Below are 15,493 nucleotides of genomic sequence, written 5' to 3'. Positions count from 1 at the left end.
TCTCAGAGGAGATACATTTCTCACATCCTAAAGGAATTTCATAAGAATTAACCAGAGATTCCCTCTGAGCTAAAGTTCTTTTGCTTATGTTCAGGTTTCAAAATGTATTTTTATTTCTTATTATTCCTACCATTCTGGTACCAGAGCATCCGGAAACCAGATCGAGAATCATAGAAATCAGAGTTGAACACAATGTGCAGGCTGCTCCCAGAGGTAGTGTTTGCTGGAGGAGGTACGTTCCCACAGAATCTTCCAATTAGTGGAGCTTGTGCATTTGGACCATCATGAAGCTAGGAAAACACAAAGAGAAACAGAGAGTAATCATGATTTTTTTCTTTTGAAGGATAATACATGTCTTTCTTATGTTGAAGGATAATACATGTATTTAAAGTGAAAGCACATCATTTTTGTTTTGAGTACAACACCGTGGTAACGAAATCCTCACTTTTGACGGAGCACATCAACACTGAGCACAGAACATGTGATCACAATGCAACAACGACAGACACATTTTACATTCCACTGCAGTTATTTTCCCTTCCTTTGCTGAGGAAAAATAACGTATTCCTAGGGGTACGAGTACTATGAAATGAACATTTGACTGAGACGACAATAGGAAATCCCCCACTTCTCCTGTGGGCCCCATGATGTCATGGCTGTTTGGATCTCCGTGGTGATGAAGGAACCAAGTAAAAACTCACTCTCACTAACTGGAAGATTAAAAAAGTGTGCCAGTGAATGAGCAAGTATAATTCAGTGACTGCTTAAAAGATCCCAACTGCTGCAGCTCCTTGTTTTATCACTCAAATGGTAATATATTTAGACAAAAAAAACTGCAAGCATATAGAATATGGTCTAGTGTTACACCATAGTCTCACTTTTGTAAATATGCAAAAACAATAGTAAGTAACCGAATGTTATACAGATTGACATTCTGACATTTACCTCAAACTGTAACTTACCTCCACGTAGTCATAGGTACAACTGGGAATGAAACCCTCAAGGTCAAAGGCAATGAAAGTATAGTTGATAGTGTTGCCCATGGTCACCTGGATGGTCCAACTGCATCTACCCTCAAGTGGATAGTTGTTGGGAAAGTTCTGACTCTCAATCACACCATTTGTCTGGTTGTTGATTACAATACCCTGACAGTCTGTGGAGGACAGGGTCAGAGCATGTTAACAAAAGTCACATCCTCTGTAAAATTATGTGTTTATTTGCCATAAAAATGACATATACACCTGGGCCTGGGACATCTCAAAAGGTCTGTTCAAATCACTTACGTTTTTCCACTACAACCTTGAAAAATCATGAATTGAAAGGGCTCAGTTTGAGGCTTTATTGTACCTGATCTCTCAAAATACCTGATCTTTCAAAGTCTGAGTTTAATTTCTCTGAACTGGACAGGGGACAATGTAAAAGCTCTTGGACAGTCTTCAGAATACGTGCCAACTACCCACAGCTGCCTTTTAAAACCAACTTATTCATTTCTGTATTACTGTAAAATAGAACAATGGGCCAGAAATGCAGAGGAACTGCCACACTAATTCATGAAATGAAATCTATATAAAAAAATAAGTAAAACTTGACGTATTATGTTTATTATGATGTAGCATGTTTGTTCACTTACTAGAAATGTAGGAGGCTACAAATCCCCCTGCACTAATAACACTGTCTGTGCGTAGTTTAATATACAAATGCTCTTTGCTGGAGTTAATGGGGGCAGGAACCTGGTTCCCACAAAGCTTGGCCAGCTCACGAGCATTTGTGCTGTTTCCATCATACACCTAAGAATACACACACATATTCACAGATTAACATACTGAATTATCTTCAACAGTTAAAGAGAAATGAGTGCCTGTTCTTACCGCCAGGTAATCATAATAGCAGCCAGTGCTGGATTCTAGATGAAAGTCTCCAAAGCTGAGCTGGATCTTACTTCCTGCATTGATTTTAATGTGCCAGTAGCATTCAGCATTGGGGTGGTAGGGCAGTGGGTAGTTAGGGGATGTGAAACTCCCAACACTGGTGGTCAGAATTCCTCCACAACCTAAGTACATAAATGGGAGGGATAAATGGGAGGGGTAGGAATGGCAATACATAGCAAAAATATGATATGACGAAGCATATATCCATATTTGCAAGAAATAAAATGCAAACACACCAAATTTTTGGCCTTATTTATTATTTATTTATAAATTTTTGGATTATTTATTATTTATATATTGATTATATATATATTTACATACTGTATAAGCAGTCAATTAAAAATGCAATTCTGGTAATAGTTGGTTGCAATTTGCAGGTTGCAACAAAATGCCAAAAAGCACTGGTCTTGGATTCATGAAGACTGGTTGGTGAAACAAAAGGAGTAACAAATACCTGTCTGCGTTCCATCCCAGTGTGCAGAGAAGCCTTTATAAGTGATTGACGAGTCTGAGTGGAATTTAATCCACAGTCTGTTACTATGTGATAGTACTAAAGGTGGAGCCTGGTTTGAGCAGTATCGACCAAGTAGAGGTGATGTTTCGTAACCTCCATCTCTGCATAAAAGGACATTTTATATAAGAAAATCATTAAGACAGAGAGACATAAATACAGTATAGAGTATTTAAAAAAAGGTTCCTTACCTGATTTCCACATAATCATGTATGCAGTTGATGCCAGCTTCCAGAGCAAAATCTGTGAAGTTTAACATGATCTGATTGTTGACTGCAACTATAATCCTGAAGATGCACTCACGGCTGTTGGGGTAGTTGTTGGGGTAGCTGGGTGAGGTGAACACTCCAGTTGGAGTTGTGAACACTGCACTACAGTCTAGAGACAGAACAATGACAAATGACAGTCAGTCTCTGATGTCCTTAATTATTGTCATTGCAAAGACATAAAGGATTCTTTTTTTTGGTTTACTGTGTATTGTGTTATTCAAACAATTAGTGATGTATTATTCATGTAGCTATTTTTATGTCTAACCTGTGCTTGCATTGATTGAGACATAACTGGCAGCAAATCCTTCAGTTGCCAAACTGGAGTCTGTGACAAACAGGACGGTCATGAGGTTGTCAGTGCTGGTTAGTGATGGAGGAACTGAAGTTCCACAGTACCTGAAAAGAAAAATGCAAACAGCTGCTAAATGTGTAAAAATAGTTATAAGATTGATGTTGATCTGCTAATGCCTTTACCTGCCCAGAAGATGCCCAGTCTGAACCGTGCCATTGTCATATACCTCCACATAATCAAAATCACAGTTAGTATGGTACTCCAAGTTGAAAGAAGTAAAAGACAGTCGGATGATGTTCCCAGGTGCTACAGCAATGTGCCAGGAGCAGTTAGCACCATGAGGGTAGTTGGTAGGGTGACCTGGACTAGTAAAGCTACCTGTAGGAGCTGTGAGAGTGTCTCCACAGCCTGTTTATGGAATAACATTAATACGTTATCACTGAGAGTTAAAAAGAAACATCAACTTTCAACTATTTTATAAAAGGAAACAATCTATATAGCCTAATGACACAGTGATACATTACCTTCCATAACAGATCCATACTCTGCAGTGAAGCCATGGTTGCTGACTGAAGCATCAGTACTGAAGGCTATATACATGTGTTTTTGTGTGGACTGCAACATACTGGGAACCTGGTTTCCACAATATCGGCCAATCAAGGGAGAGCTAGACGTCTCCCCATCTCTCACCTAAGGAAGGAGATGGGTTGATAATATTTATATTTCTATGAAGTCCATGAAACTGATATGCAATGCATTCAGTCAATGAGAAAGAGATCATTCTGCTGTGTTAAACTATATAGGGAAAAAGAGAAGCACCTCCACATAGTCATATAAGCAACCTGAAATGTCCTCAACATCAAAGGTGAGGAAGTTCAGTGTCACAACGTAGCCTGTGGGTTGACTGATGACCCACTCGCACATCTTGTTGTGAGGGTAGGTGTCAGGGTGAAGCGGTGTGCGAATCTGGCCTGAGCCTGAAAGGGTTCCTCCACAGTCTAAAAGAGACAAAAAACTTCCTTGTCAGATCAGAATACAGTATTTAGACTGTGCTTATTAAACATAAGCTAATATTTTACATTACATTTTGTTACAAACACCAGTGGAATAGAATATGACTTGAAAAAATTCATTGTTTTATTGCCAAATATAATGTAAACTTAGTCAGGACAAACTTTCAGTTTGACAAACTTTCAGTTATGTCACACTTTCTGTGTGAGATGTATTAGCTCTGTTCATGTAACTTTACACAGAATTTTAGTTGTCGTTTGTTGTTTGTTTTGGACAATTTCTATGATTGCAACTAGTAGGCAAGGTAAAAACAGAAATGCTTATGATACAGTACAAATTCTTAAAGAATGTCTACTTTCATTTGCGCCTTTAACTACCACTGTAAAGTATGACGTGACAAAGTAATTCAATGCTGAACATGAACAACTCCAAAACAGGTTAAAATTAAATTAAATTTAACCTCTGGTAAAAAAAAAAAAGTTAATCAAAGCTTCAGACTCAGTCATCATCAAGAGGCACATTTTCTATACAGTGGTGATTAATGCATTAAAACTAGCCATGATTGCATTCAGTGTCAGTGGTATAAAAACAAAACTTACGGATTTCATATACAGCCCTAAAGCCAGCATTGCTTACAGAGCTGTCAGATTTAAAGCGAATCCAAAGGTCATTAGCTGATGACAAGATTGGGGCAGGTAATGTTGTACCACAGTACTTTCCAAAAAGTGGGGCTGTTTCCCCGGAGCCATCACGCACCTGGGACAAGAAATACATACTTCTGTTAAAGCACCGGTGATTATTATCATCAATTCTTATAGCTCACACAGTCTGGCTTTTTCACTTTCTCCACTCTCTAACACGATTACACAGAAACACATAATACCTCCACATAATCAAATTCACAGCCAGTGTGATATTCCAGGTCCATATGTGTAAAATTGAAGGCCACCTGCTCACTTCGAGGCAACCGGATCAGATAAATACACTGTTTGTCATGTGCATAGTTATTAGGCCAGTTGGGTGAGATGATAATGCCTTGACTTTCTGTGTATGTGCCTCCACATCCTGGGTCAGCTATAACAGACAAAGACCATTTGAGAATCAGTTCAATAAAGTAAAGTAAAATATTAAAAAACTGGTGTAACTTAATCATTGGTCATTATAAAGATGTTGAAAAATACAGTAAGATGTTGAGTTTACATTAAAACTACAAATGTAACGAATATATGAAGGCATAAATGAATATCTGCATAAAAAATGCTTGCAAACTATTTTCATGAACTTTGAAATCTTTATCATTTACTAGTCATAATAAATGTTATAACTACTTTATGAGGTCATGAAATGGACATAAAATGCCAGATTTACAGCGTTACCCATATTTGCTTAGACATAATTCCACACTAAAATTTTTAATGCCACATTAAAATTTTTAATGCCAGGAAAAGAGCCATCAGATAACTAAGATAGCACCTTCCACGTGGATATTAGATATCATATCATAAAATAAGTAAAAGAGATGTCATACTGTATGTGCTGTAAATTTTTTTTTTAATCCTATAATCTAAGTGTAAGCATTTGGCTCAACAATTATGACTTATACTAACTTTGTGAGGTGGTGTACGTGATATGAAAGCCATGGTCAGTGATAACATGGTCAGAATGAAAATGGATCCAGGCAATCGGGCCTGTTGTCTGCAATGGTGGTGGAGAACCACTGCTACAATATCGGTTTAGAAGTGGGTCCTCGGGGAGCAGGCCATCTCTGATCTAAAGCACAAAGTATAAATCAGCATGTGGGCCTCAATAAAATCTACCCTTTAAAAACAACAAGTGCTGAAGCTAGGCATCTAATGGTCAATTGTTGGCATACTTCAAGATAATCATAGCTGCAGTCAGGATGATGCTCAAGACTGAGTGTTCCAAAAGCAAAGGTAATGATCAGCCCTGGACCCACATCTATTGTCCAATAGCAGTCACGGTTTGGTGGGTAGTTGCCAGGGTAGCCAGGTGATTTGATGTCACCATATGGATTGGTCAAATGACCACCACACACTGGAGATAAAACAGACAAACTAGCATGAAATAATAAAAAAACATGCATTAACATTTATAATTTTAAAATACATAATATTGAAACATAATATTATATAATATTGAAATATAATAATATAGTTATATAATATACACATTTATATAATTTATCTACATTTGATATAAGTTAAGGTATGCTTAGTACATAGAGCATACATAAAACTTGATTTATTGTGATTAAATATGCATATATATTGTATAAACATAGGTAAAATCAAATCACATCAATAAAATCAAATTATGCAAAGTTTAAAGAAAAGCCAAACTAAAAACATTTGAAAATTTACCTGAAAAAGCATGTGTGGAAGGAGGTGAGAGGAATTTCCATAGCTTTAGATGATTATTGTGGTTTGTATGTACAGTATATTTGACTGATTAGACATATAGTGATTCAAAATAATGTAGAGCTGAACACATAATGCAATACCTGGTGCTTGGGACTCCCAGGCCACAGTGAAGCCGCCCTTATTTATTACGTGATCAGAACGGAACCAGAAGTACAAAGAGTTGTGGGAACTGAAGAGCTCAGCTGGGGCATTAGTGCCACAGTATTTGCCAAGCATGTAGGCAGACGCACTCTCTCCATCATGGATTTGTAGGAAGTCAAAGCTGCATGTGGAGCTGTGCTCAAGGTCAAAAAAAGGGAAAGTGATCCGCAGAATCTGGAAGAGAAATAACCAGACAAAGGGACATTTTATTACTTTCATAACAATTTCATTAGTTTCATTACATTTCACAACAATTATTATTACAAGCTATTAGATGTAGTTTTATGTGACAATAATAAAGATTATTATCACTTACTTTATCTGCATCCGTTCTGACCACCCAGGCACAACTGACCATATGGTCATACTGGTCATGTCCAGGAGTGTTGGGATAACTAAATGTGCCAGCCGGACCTTCCAGGACTCCTCCACACTCTGTAACAAACATAAACACAGGTCAAAGACCATCAGCAGAGTATCGGTTCGGTGAGTGCAGAAACACACTAGTGAAAAGCAGACCTTGTTGTGGAGTCTGGCACTGCGGCCCTGTCCACTGTGATGTGCAGGTACAAATGTAGCCGTTAATGCCGTCTGTGCAAGTGCCTCCATTTTGGCAGGGGTTACTTGCACACTCGTTAACATTCTGGTCACAATTCCGGCCTGTCCAGCCTGGGTCACAGTGGCAGATATATCCAGAGGCTAAATTCTAGGAAAATAGATAAAACTGATTTTGGTCATCGTGCATCCAAACAATACGTATAAGCTTAACAAAAGATGAAAGAGAGAATGTAGACTATATAAAATAGAATATCTATTATAAAAAAAATACTTTAAAAAGATTTGTCAGTTACCTCACACTGTCCGTTGACACATGGGTTATTGGTGCCACATGTGTCGGTGATCTGAGTACAACCAGCTGGACCAAAGCCATTCCCCACATAGCCAGGTGGACAAGTGCATGTAGGGATATTGCTGCCTGGAGGAAGGTAGGGCTCTGAATCAGAACTCTAATCTTGGTGTTATGAATGAAAAAACTTTAAACAGTTCTAAAATAAAAATATGGTTGTGAATGAAAACAAATTTATTATCGATTTATTCGTGCTATCACTATCTATAGTTAAGGAGTTGCATGTCAGGAGGCAGACTCATTGTGTTAGTACCACAATAACCCTTTTTTGTTATGAATTTACAAATGGCAGTGATGCACCCAAATTGTAATGGTTTTATCTTCATACTGACATTTGGTGTCATGTGCTACTGTGCAGAGTGCCTACTATAAAAATGTGTGCATCATTTACAGAGAGAGAGAGAGAGAGAGAGAGAGAGAGAGAGAGAGAGAGAGAGAGAGAGAGAGAGAGAGAGAGAGAGACCTGGAACAGAGGTACAAGTGGCCAGAGGATAACATCCTCCATTGTTGGCTGAGCATATGTCAGACTGAGTGCAAGTCTTTCCATCACCCTCATAACCTACACAAAGAGAAATTAAGACACTGACATTACATCAAATTCATTCAGTGTAATGTAAAATGGCTTTATCTGTATAAAATCTTAAATCCCCTTATAACTCCCAAACTCAAAGCTGCCAAATTACTGAAGTAAATGCTTGAATTGTTTTCCTGCCTATTATATCTACTAGATACAGTACATTATGTTATTTAAATAAGCATTCTGGACAAAAAATTGGGAAGAAATAAATGTAAAACACAATTAGTTACAAAACCTAGTATCTAATTGGATACCTGGAGGACACTGTCCACAGTGGAAAGAGCCCATGGTGTTAAGACAGGGCACCATCGGAGATGTAGAACATCCCCCATTGTTTGTTTCACATTCATTTATGTCCTGACAGCTGTAGCCATTGCCCTGCCAGCCTGGATGGGTAACACAGTAACAATACTCAATTCAATTTATGTAACAAGGCTGATATTATATAAAAATGATGTTTGTATGCACTATGGGTAACATTCCGTTAGTCTTGTATTAGACCAGGAATCAAATGTATTACATCAACTAGAATAATAATGCCAATCTATGTACACTATATTAAAATAACATTCCTTCATGAAAACAAAATGGATCCTAGTCTAGTAATCGTACTCAGAAGTGTCTCACACAGGATTCCAGAGAAACACATCCCATGTCTTACCTGCTGGACAAGAACCACAGAAGAAGGAGCCTAGAGTGTTGAAGCACTGTACAGGGGGATTAGTGGAGCAGGGCTTGTTGGGGAGGCTACACTCATCCACATCTGCTGTGCATGCAGAGCTGCCAGGAGGAGACATCCACCCAGCATCACAGATACACTTGTATTTTGGCTGTTAGGAGATAGTATAGTGCATATTAGAGTAGGTATAGTGCATATTAGAGACCTTGATGAGTAAACTGCTGATACCTTTATAATTGATATACATACAAAAGCTCAAAACACTCTCAATTGCCCTATTTAAGATCATTCTTGAACACTACACGAACACACACACACACACACACACACACACACACACACACACACACACACACACACACACACACACACACACACACACACACACACACAAATTGGGCATTGCATTTCTTTAGGCCTCCAGGAAAAAAAAAGCCACACATTTGTAAATATTTCACACTTGTTATATCCAAAATAATATTTAATCATTTCTGCTTATTTTACTCAAAAACATGGCATAATTTACTGAGGTTTATTGTTTATAAATTAAATATAATAAAAAGCATAAGAGGTGTGAAGGAAGTTTTATTCACAATAAATTTTGCCATGTTTTTGATTTGTGTGTGTGTGTGTGTGTGTGTGTGTGTGTGTGTGTGTGTGTGTGTGTGTGTGTGTGTGTGTGTGTGTGTGTGTGTGTGTGTGTGTGTGTGTGGCCCGTTTTTGGGTGATCAGATGGCATCTGGTAGGCAAAATAAACATAAGTGTAAAATGTTCACAAATGTAAGCTGATCACACAGAATGGTGATTATTGTAGAATTTTTGATTTATAAGCATTCAAGTCAACTTGACCTGTAAAAAAGCAGGTTTTATTATTTACTGCTATTAAAAATGGTCAAAATGGTTTAAAAACAATCTCCTGGCTTTGACATATACCAGCCTGTAATTGTGCAACTTTTGTACCTCTAAAGTGAAAATAATTCAAAATTTCTGTTTTTTTACTAGAAAATGAAGCATTTTTGCATATAAATGAGGTTTATTATACCAAATATTGCAAAATATTTTGCAAAATATATGTTAATATGTCATAAACAAGTTAGACAAAAAAGGTGAAAAAAAAATAAAGGCTATCATATATGCTTCATTTTTTATAAGCAGTCAAAACAGACAAGGTCAACTTGACTCAGCACTCCTAATTTGCATAGGAATTCAGACAAGGTCTGCAGGAGGGTTAACTGATCTAGCAATGTGACCCTGTGACTGTAGAATAGCACATACGTTCCACCTTCTCACAGGAATGACAGAAATACATGACCACTCAACAAATTAGCATTGCAATCTCTTAGCACATGACAAATATTTTAATATAATCACATGTCCTGAGTTTCAGGGTAGATTTCTCTATTAACAACAACTTCCATCTATGAAATTCTACAGGAAAATAGTAATACTCCAGCATTATTTAGCATTTAGGAACTTTATGTAGATTAATATATGTGTAAATAATAAACTCTCACAGAATATTACCTCATTAGGTGTTACTCTGTCAGAATCAATGCACAGCCCATGAACACACAAGTCCCGGCTCCCTCCTGCACAGTCATCATAGCGAGAGGTGCAGTGGGGTCCATACCACTCTGGCAGACAGTTACAACTAGATGAAAAGACAATAAAAAAAGAGTAAGAGAAAAACATCATGATAAAAGCTATTAAGGAGAATAAGTGATGGCTGGGATTAGGAAGCATGTTACGTGTAAGATCCAGGAGTGTTAACACATGTGGCTCCATTCTGGCAGCCCTGAGTTGTTCCAGCATAGATCTGACATTCGTTCACATCCACAGCACAGATGGGACCCTAACATGACATAACAAGCTCAGAACCAGTGCAGTGCTGATGCTTAAAACAATACAAGTGTGTGCTGTATGGTCAGCATTGTATTTAGAGCCATCATACCTGCCAGTTCTGAGGGCAGAGGCAGTGAAAGGAATCCAAAAGGTTTAGACAAGTTCCAGAGTTTTGACACGGGTTGCTGCTACATGTTTTCCGTTGGATAGTCTAAAAAAATCATGAATTAATAACAATACATTTATGCTGAATTTTAATAAACAAAGAAATAAAAAATGTCTTATTTTAATTTACCTGCTGTATTGTTTGAAAGTTTGACTCAAGGTTGGCCACATTTTTGTTCAGCTGATCCAACTGGTTTTGGATCTCTTGAGATGGGCCACTGTGCTTTATTGTTTCTATGTCATCTTTATTGGTTTGTATCTGAAAGTTAATTAAAATAAATACACCATATATAATATAAAATTACTTTGCTAAAGCCAAAAGAATACAAAGTACATGCTGGAGTGAATGTAATATAATATTCTATAAATTATAATATAACAAAACCACCTAAAGAGGTTCGTGATTTCAACTCAGCCTAATGGTGTTTAGATGTATTTTTATAAGTAACCCATTAGATCCAACCTTATAGGAACATAATATCCTGTATCCAACTGCTTGAGTCACCACAATACTATCCATAGATGATATTTAATTTCATCTATATTTCAGTTCAATTAGCAATGTATTAGCAATCATGTTTGTAACATGTCTCTGATCTGAAGCTTTTCATAATCTTACCTGCTTTATTTTCTCAGTGAGATCCTCATTCCCCACTTTCACACAACCTGTACCTGAAGTCTTCAAATAGATGTGTTTATTGTTTCCCGGCATAAATGTAAGATGACCATCATTTGAGATCATACGAGGTCTGGAGGTAAAGTCATCACATGAGTCTTGGGCACCAAGCCCCCAAATTCAGATCAAGTAAAGGTACACATCTTAATTCTCTTGTACCTTCAAGTAAACTTCATGCACTACACTTTTACCAAACTACCCCAATAAACAACAACAACAACAACAACAACAACAACAATAATAATAATAATAATAATAATAATAATAATAATAAAATAATAATAATAATATCCTAACTGCAGTTAAAAGACTGCAGTGGGACTGGAATGCAATACATTATTTTATTAAAATATTTTAAACTTATAGAATACAAACAATCCATTTAAATCATTTGCTTACCTTTCATAAACACTTTATAATCTTTGTTATAATAAGAAAAAAGTTATATACAGATCAGTGTAGCATTGATCAATGTACAACAAAAAGTCCAGGTAATAAAGTATCTCTGTGTACTTACTGGTTATCGCTAACGTCTCTCTTGCTCCGGCTGTGGACATTTTTATCCTGCTCACACTGCAGCCCAATGAGAAAAAAGAGGGCAATTAAGGTCCAGGACAGCTGAAGTGTCCGAGCCATGCTGAGGGAATGTCTCAGGACGCTCTACAGACACTACACTGAAGGTGAAACTAAAAAGCAACTTTAATAGACAAACTCAAAAAAGTGCCCTTTGCCTCATCCTGGTCCACGAAGACCATCACGCTCTCCAATAAACTGGACAAAAACTCATTTGAGGAAGAAAGACAATTTGGACAGTTGGAACAATATAGCTTTTACTTTACCACATCATTACCAAGCACCATCATGTGATTTTCAGAGATCAGTAACCACAGTTAAGGTGAAGTATTTTCTGCAACTATATAAATGTGGACCTTCCCCTTTATCACCCCTATGCAAAACTAACGTATCAAATCTTTAGTTACAGTTTTACATGCAGTTCTTTGAACAACTCTCATCTATTATTAAGTAGAACATATCAGTAATTTATTTTTAAATAAAACAACAGAGAAACATGGTAGTACAACACACACAGCTTTATTTAATAATTTACAAACTTGATTCATGTGATACAAAAGTTGAATGTCTTTGAAACATCATGGAGTCCAAGTGAACGCTGAAACAGTCCTCAGACTCTGCAGGAAATCCCATTTGTTGGTCATGACACCATGAGACTGATCAGCTTGGCTACCACACAAACATTCAGACTGTTTCCCAGAACACGGTACTGCTGCTTAATGGAGATATTTGAAGGAAACCCTAAAAAAAAAAGAACAAAAATATGCCAAACCTGCATTTTATAACATTTTATACACATTTTATTGTGGCATGCTTTAATGTCATAATGTTCTTGCCAGAGAGCCCGAATATAAACTGGCCATTGCTGTTAGAGTGTATGCAATTTTTAAGCATTTAATACTGCAGAGAGTTGCACAAAACATTCTACTGCAGTGTTAAAATTTTAATATGTGAGATTGGAAAAGTACGATATGATCATCAGAAAGCACAGAATGAAATCTAATTGTTGTTAGTTAACAGTAACAGCCTGAATACTGAAAGACAAACAGCATTTCAATTCATTTCCTGCATTTTTTTTGTTATTATTTATTTTTTAATACACGGGCCCAACAGTGGCAGCTTGTTGGACCTGGGATAAAACTCACAACCATTAGGCTACCACACACCATCAATATTGTTACTAACTAAATCCTCTACATTCTACAAATCCCAGTCCTCTGGCATTAAACCATTTAGACTGTTTCCATTCTTAAAAATCACACTTATATCAGACAGGTACTGAAGTACTATATACAAATGATGAAATTTGCTGTATTATAAAGATTTGTTTTATTTGATTTACTGAATTGTGGTGGGAATCCCATAAGGTTGGCTATCTCTCTGGGTGTAAAGTATCTGAGCTTCAGCCGCGACAGCTGCTTCAACTTCTCCTCTTCAGACAACACGTCCAGTGACTTAAAGACGCTCTCCAGCTCCACATCTGTACACGACTGCAGAACAGAACCAGTTCCCTCTACGTAGTGCCCATATCTAAATAGGAACAAAAAGAATTTTACTATTAAATTAATTTAGCAGTGGTCATGAATGAAGGATGAATTGATTTATGAATCCTTGCCCTTTAGTGAAGCAGACTGATCTCCGGCAGTTTGGATTCACTATGTCCATGAGCAAGGCGTATCTGAGCAGGATCTTCGGAGGAAGCAAATATCTGTCCATGTCTGTTCCTTGTTTTTCCTCTTCCAGGAAATCCTGTAGTCTCCTCACTGTCTGTTCGCTGTCTTGACTCCTCTTCCTCTCCAGCTCCTGGGCCGTCTCCATCTTATAGATTATAGTCCCATCCTCTCTCCTGCCACTATTAGCTGTACTACAGTGGCTGTCAGAGATAGTTGGACTGTCTGTGTTATAGATGGATTCTGACTTCGGAAAGCCCTCTAAAATCTAGAGGGGTTAAGGATCACAATTTATGATAATGAACAGTCATAACAGGTCACAATGCAACCTCTTAACAAGAGAATCTTATATCATATTCAGACAGGATGGATGCGTTTACCTCTGTTGTTTTTGGAAAGGAGAAGGAATCTAAGGAAGCTTTAGCAATAAGAAAATAACGCAGCCTTGAGTTTGGTATTCCTAGCTGGGAAAAATAGCATTAAGTTGTACAACTGCAGTTAAATTCATATCAAGTAGCCTATTGTTTATGATACAGCAAGTTTTTTCTTTGTGTTTGTTTTTAGAAAAAGCTGGTTTTACTACAGTTCTCTACAAAATGAAAGAAGTCGATCCCTCAGGTTTACTGAAACAACAGATTTGTTTTAACATGATTATATTATTACAAACACTGAAATCAGAAAAAAATAAACTTAAGCTTATTTTCATTTACCCGTTTATAATTACCCATTTCTCATGAGGTAAAATGATAATTGGGTCAGAATAAAAGTAAATACTCACACAAGTGGGTGATATCATTAATTCTTGGAAGTTGTATTGACAATCCTGCAAAGTCTTTATCAAGGCATTTCTGGGGAAAATAAAAAATTGCACTTCAAATCCACGTAATTAGGTTTCCTTCAGTAAGACATGACAGCGTAGGTGGCTGTATTAACAATGGCATTGTGAGTATAAACTGCTTATAAACTATAAACCCAGAACAGTATTGAATGACAGCTATGTACTGACAGCAGTCTCCCAAGCTGAGGACTTGCCCTATAAGCCAGTCTACCTCGCAGAAGACGTCTCAAAGCCTTTCACGTTCTCCAGCAGAATGAAGCGGGGCATCTTGGTTAACCTACAGAACACAGATTCTTTCTTACATAAAAGCAGTATGGAGTGGCTGCAATTCTCCAATATTTCACTAAAGAGCAAATAGCAATAAGGTGTGTGTGTGTGTGTGTGTACACACACACACACACACACACACACACACACACACACACATATATATATATATATATATATATACATTGGTTTGAAAGATTTTATTATGCATAAATTATTTGAGGTACAAATTAATGTCAAATTAAGGATGTTAAGTAGCACAGAGAGCACAGAGTATCATATATAACAAGTATATAGAGAGCACAGATTGATCTGACCTTGGCAGCATATCCAAGATGTAGAGAAAGCTTTTTGTTCGGGGATCATTTACATCACCCTGTAATCCAATCCTATATAAGTAGAAAACCTCATTACTATTTATTTCTGCAACAATGCGAGTGAAAAAAGTGACAGAAAGTTTTGATTACCTAGTAAAAGGCTGACAAGGAGGGCTCATCAAAATCACATCAAAGTCCAGTTTATTGAAATCATTTAAAGTCATTCCCTAGATAAAATCAAACAAAAGTTCATTGTACTCAGTGTTTTATCAAACTGTATAGAAATGTACCATTTTATAACAATATATGAATTTGTAGCTTTTATGGAAATGTAAAACTTATCCTGAATATATAAATGATCATGTCATGTCTTATTGCCCAAAATCCAG

The 15,493-nt window shown here is 37.0% G+C and overlaps 2 protein-coding genes across 2 annotated transcripts in view; both read right to left on the bottom strand.

The window, feature by feature from the left end:
- cubn (cubilin (intrinsic factor-cobalamin receptor)) overlaps window positions 1-12,327 on the bottom strand; it is a 29,446-nt gene extending 17,119 nt beyond the window's left edge. Inside the window, exons 1-27 of the mRNA XM_027149989.2 lie at window positions 11,957-12,327; window positions 11,383-11,512; window positions 10,894-11,022; window positions 10,708-10,809; window positions 10,505-10,608; window positions 10,281-10,407; window positions 8,739-8,907; window positions 8,332-8,463; window positions 7,964-8,059; window positions 7,445-7,569; window positions 7,113-7,299; window positions 6,910-7,028; window positions 6,533-6,767; window positions 5,885-6,066; window positions 5,619-5,781; window positions 4,895-5,085; window positions 4,611-4,767; window positions 3,820-3,998; window positions 3,525-3,690; window positions 3,183-3,408; window positions 2,974-3,104; window positions 2,631-2,817; window positions 2,383-2,543; window positions 1,869-2,050; window positions 1,631-1,787; window positions 963-1,153; window positions 131-290 (exon numbers count right to left, since the gene is read on the bottom strand). Of these exons, the coding sequence (XP_027005790.2) occupies window positions 131-290; window positions 963-1,153; window positions 1,631-1,787; window positions 1,869-2,050; window positions 2,383-2,543; window positions 2,631-2,817; window positions 2,974-3,104; window positions 3,183-3,408; window positions 3,525-3,690; window positions 3,820-3,998; window positions 4,611-4,767; window positions 4,895-5,085; window positions 5,619-5,781; window positions 5,885-6,066; window positions 6,533-6,767; window positions 6,910-7,028; window positions 7,113-7,299; window positions 7,445-7,569; window positions 7,964-8,059; window positions 8,332-8,463; window positions 8,739-8,907; window positions 10,281-10,407; window positions 10,505-10,608; window positions 10,708-10,809; window positions 10,894-11,022; window positions 11,383-11,512; window positions 11,957-12,075 (4,207 nt within the window). The 5' untranslated portion in view covers window positions 12,076-12,327. The remainder of the gene's footprint in view (window positions 1-130; window positions 291-962; window positions 1,154-1,630; window positions 1,788-1,868; window positions 2,051-2,382; window positions 2,544-2,630; window positions 2,818-2,973; window positions 3,105-3,182; window positions 3,409-3,524; window positions 3,691-3,819; window positions 3,999-4,610; window positions 4,768-4,894; window positions 5,086-5,618; window positions 5,782-5,884; window positions 6,067-6,532; window positions 6,768-6,909; window positions 7,029-7,112; window positions 7,300-7,444; window positions 7,570-7,963; window positions 8,060-8,331; window positions 8,464-8,738; window positions 8,908-10,280; window positions 10,408-10,504; window positions 10,609-10,707; window positions 10,810-10,893; window positions 11,023-11,382; window positions 11,513-11,956) is intronic.
- A 188-nt stretch (window positions 12,328-12,515) lies between these two features.
- Window positions 12,516-15,493, bottom strand: part of trdmt1 (tRNA aspartic acid methyltransferase 1) — a 5,201-nt gene continuing 2,223 nt past the window's right edge. The window contains exons 3-10 of the mRNA XM_027148903.2: window positions 15,255-15,331; window positions 15,105-15,176; window positions 14,732-14,797; window positions 14,461-14,530; window positions 14,063-14,146; window positions 13,628-13,950; window positions 13,355-13,542; window positions 12,516-12,753 (exon numbers count right to left, since the gene is read on the bottom strand). Coding sequence (XP_027004704.2) covers window positions 12,653-12,753; window positions 13,355-13,542; window positions 13,628-13,950; window positions 14,063-14,146; window positions 14,461-14,530; window positions 14,732-14,797; window positions 15,105-15,176; window positions 15,255-15,331 — 981 coding nt within the window. The 3' untranslated portion in view covers window positions 12,516-12,652. The remainder of the gene's footprint in view (window positions 12,754-13,354; window positions 13,543-13,627; window positions 13,951-14,062; window positions 14,147-14,460; window positions 14,531-14,731; window positions 14,798-15,104; window positions 15,177-15,254; window positions 15,332-15,493) is intronic.

This window comes from Tachysurus fulvidraco, chromosome 3, assembly GCF_022655615.1.
Source record: "Tachysurus fulvidraco isolate hzauxx_2018 chromosome 3, HZAU_PFXX_2.0, whole genome shotgun sequence".
Taxonomy (NCBI): domain Eukaryota; kingdom Metazoa; phylum Chordata; class Actinopteri; order Siluriformes; family Bagridae; genus Tachysurus; species Tachysurus fulvidraco.
Note: the sequence above shows the minus strand (reverse complement) of the source record. Positions and strands in the feature narration are given on the sequence as shown.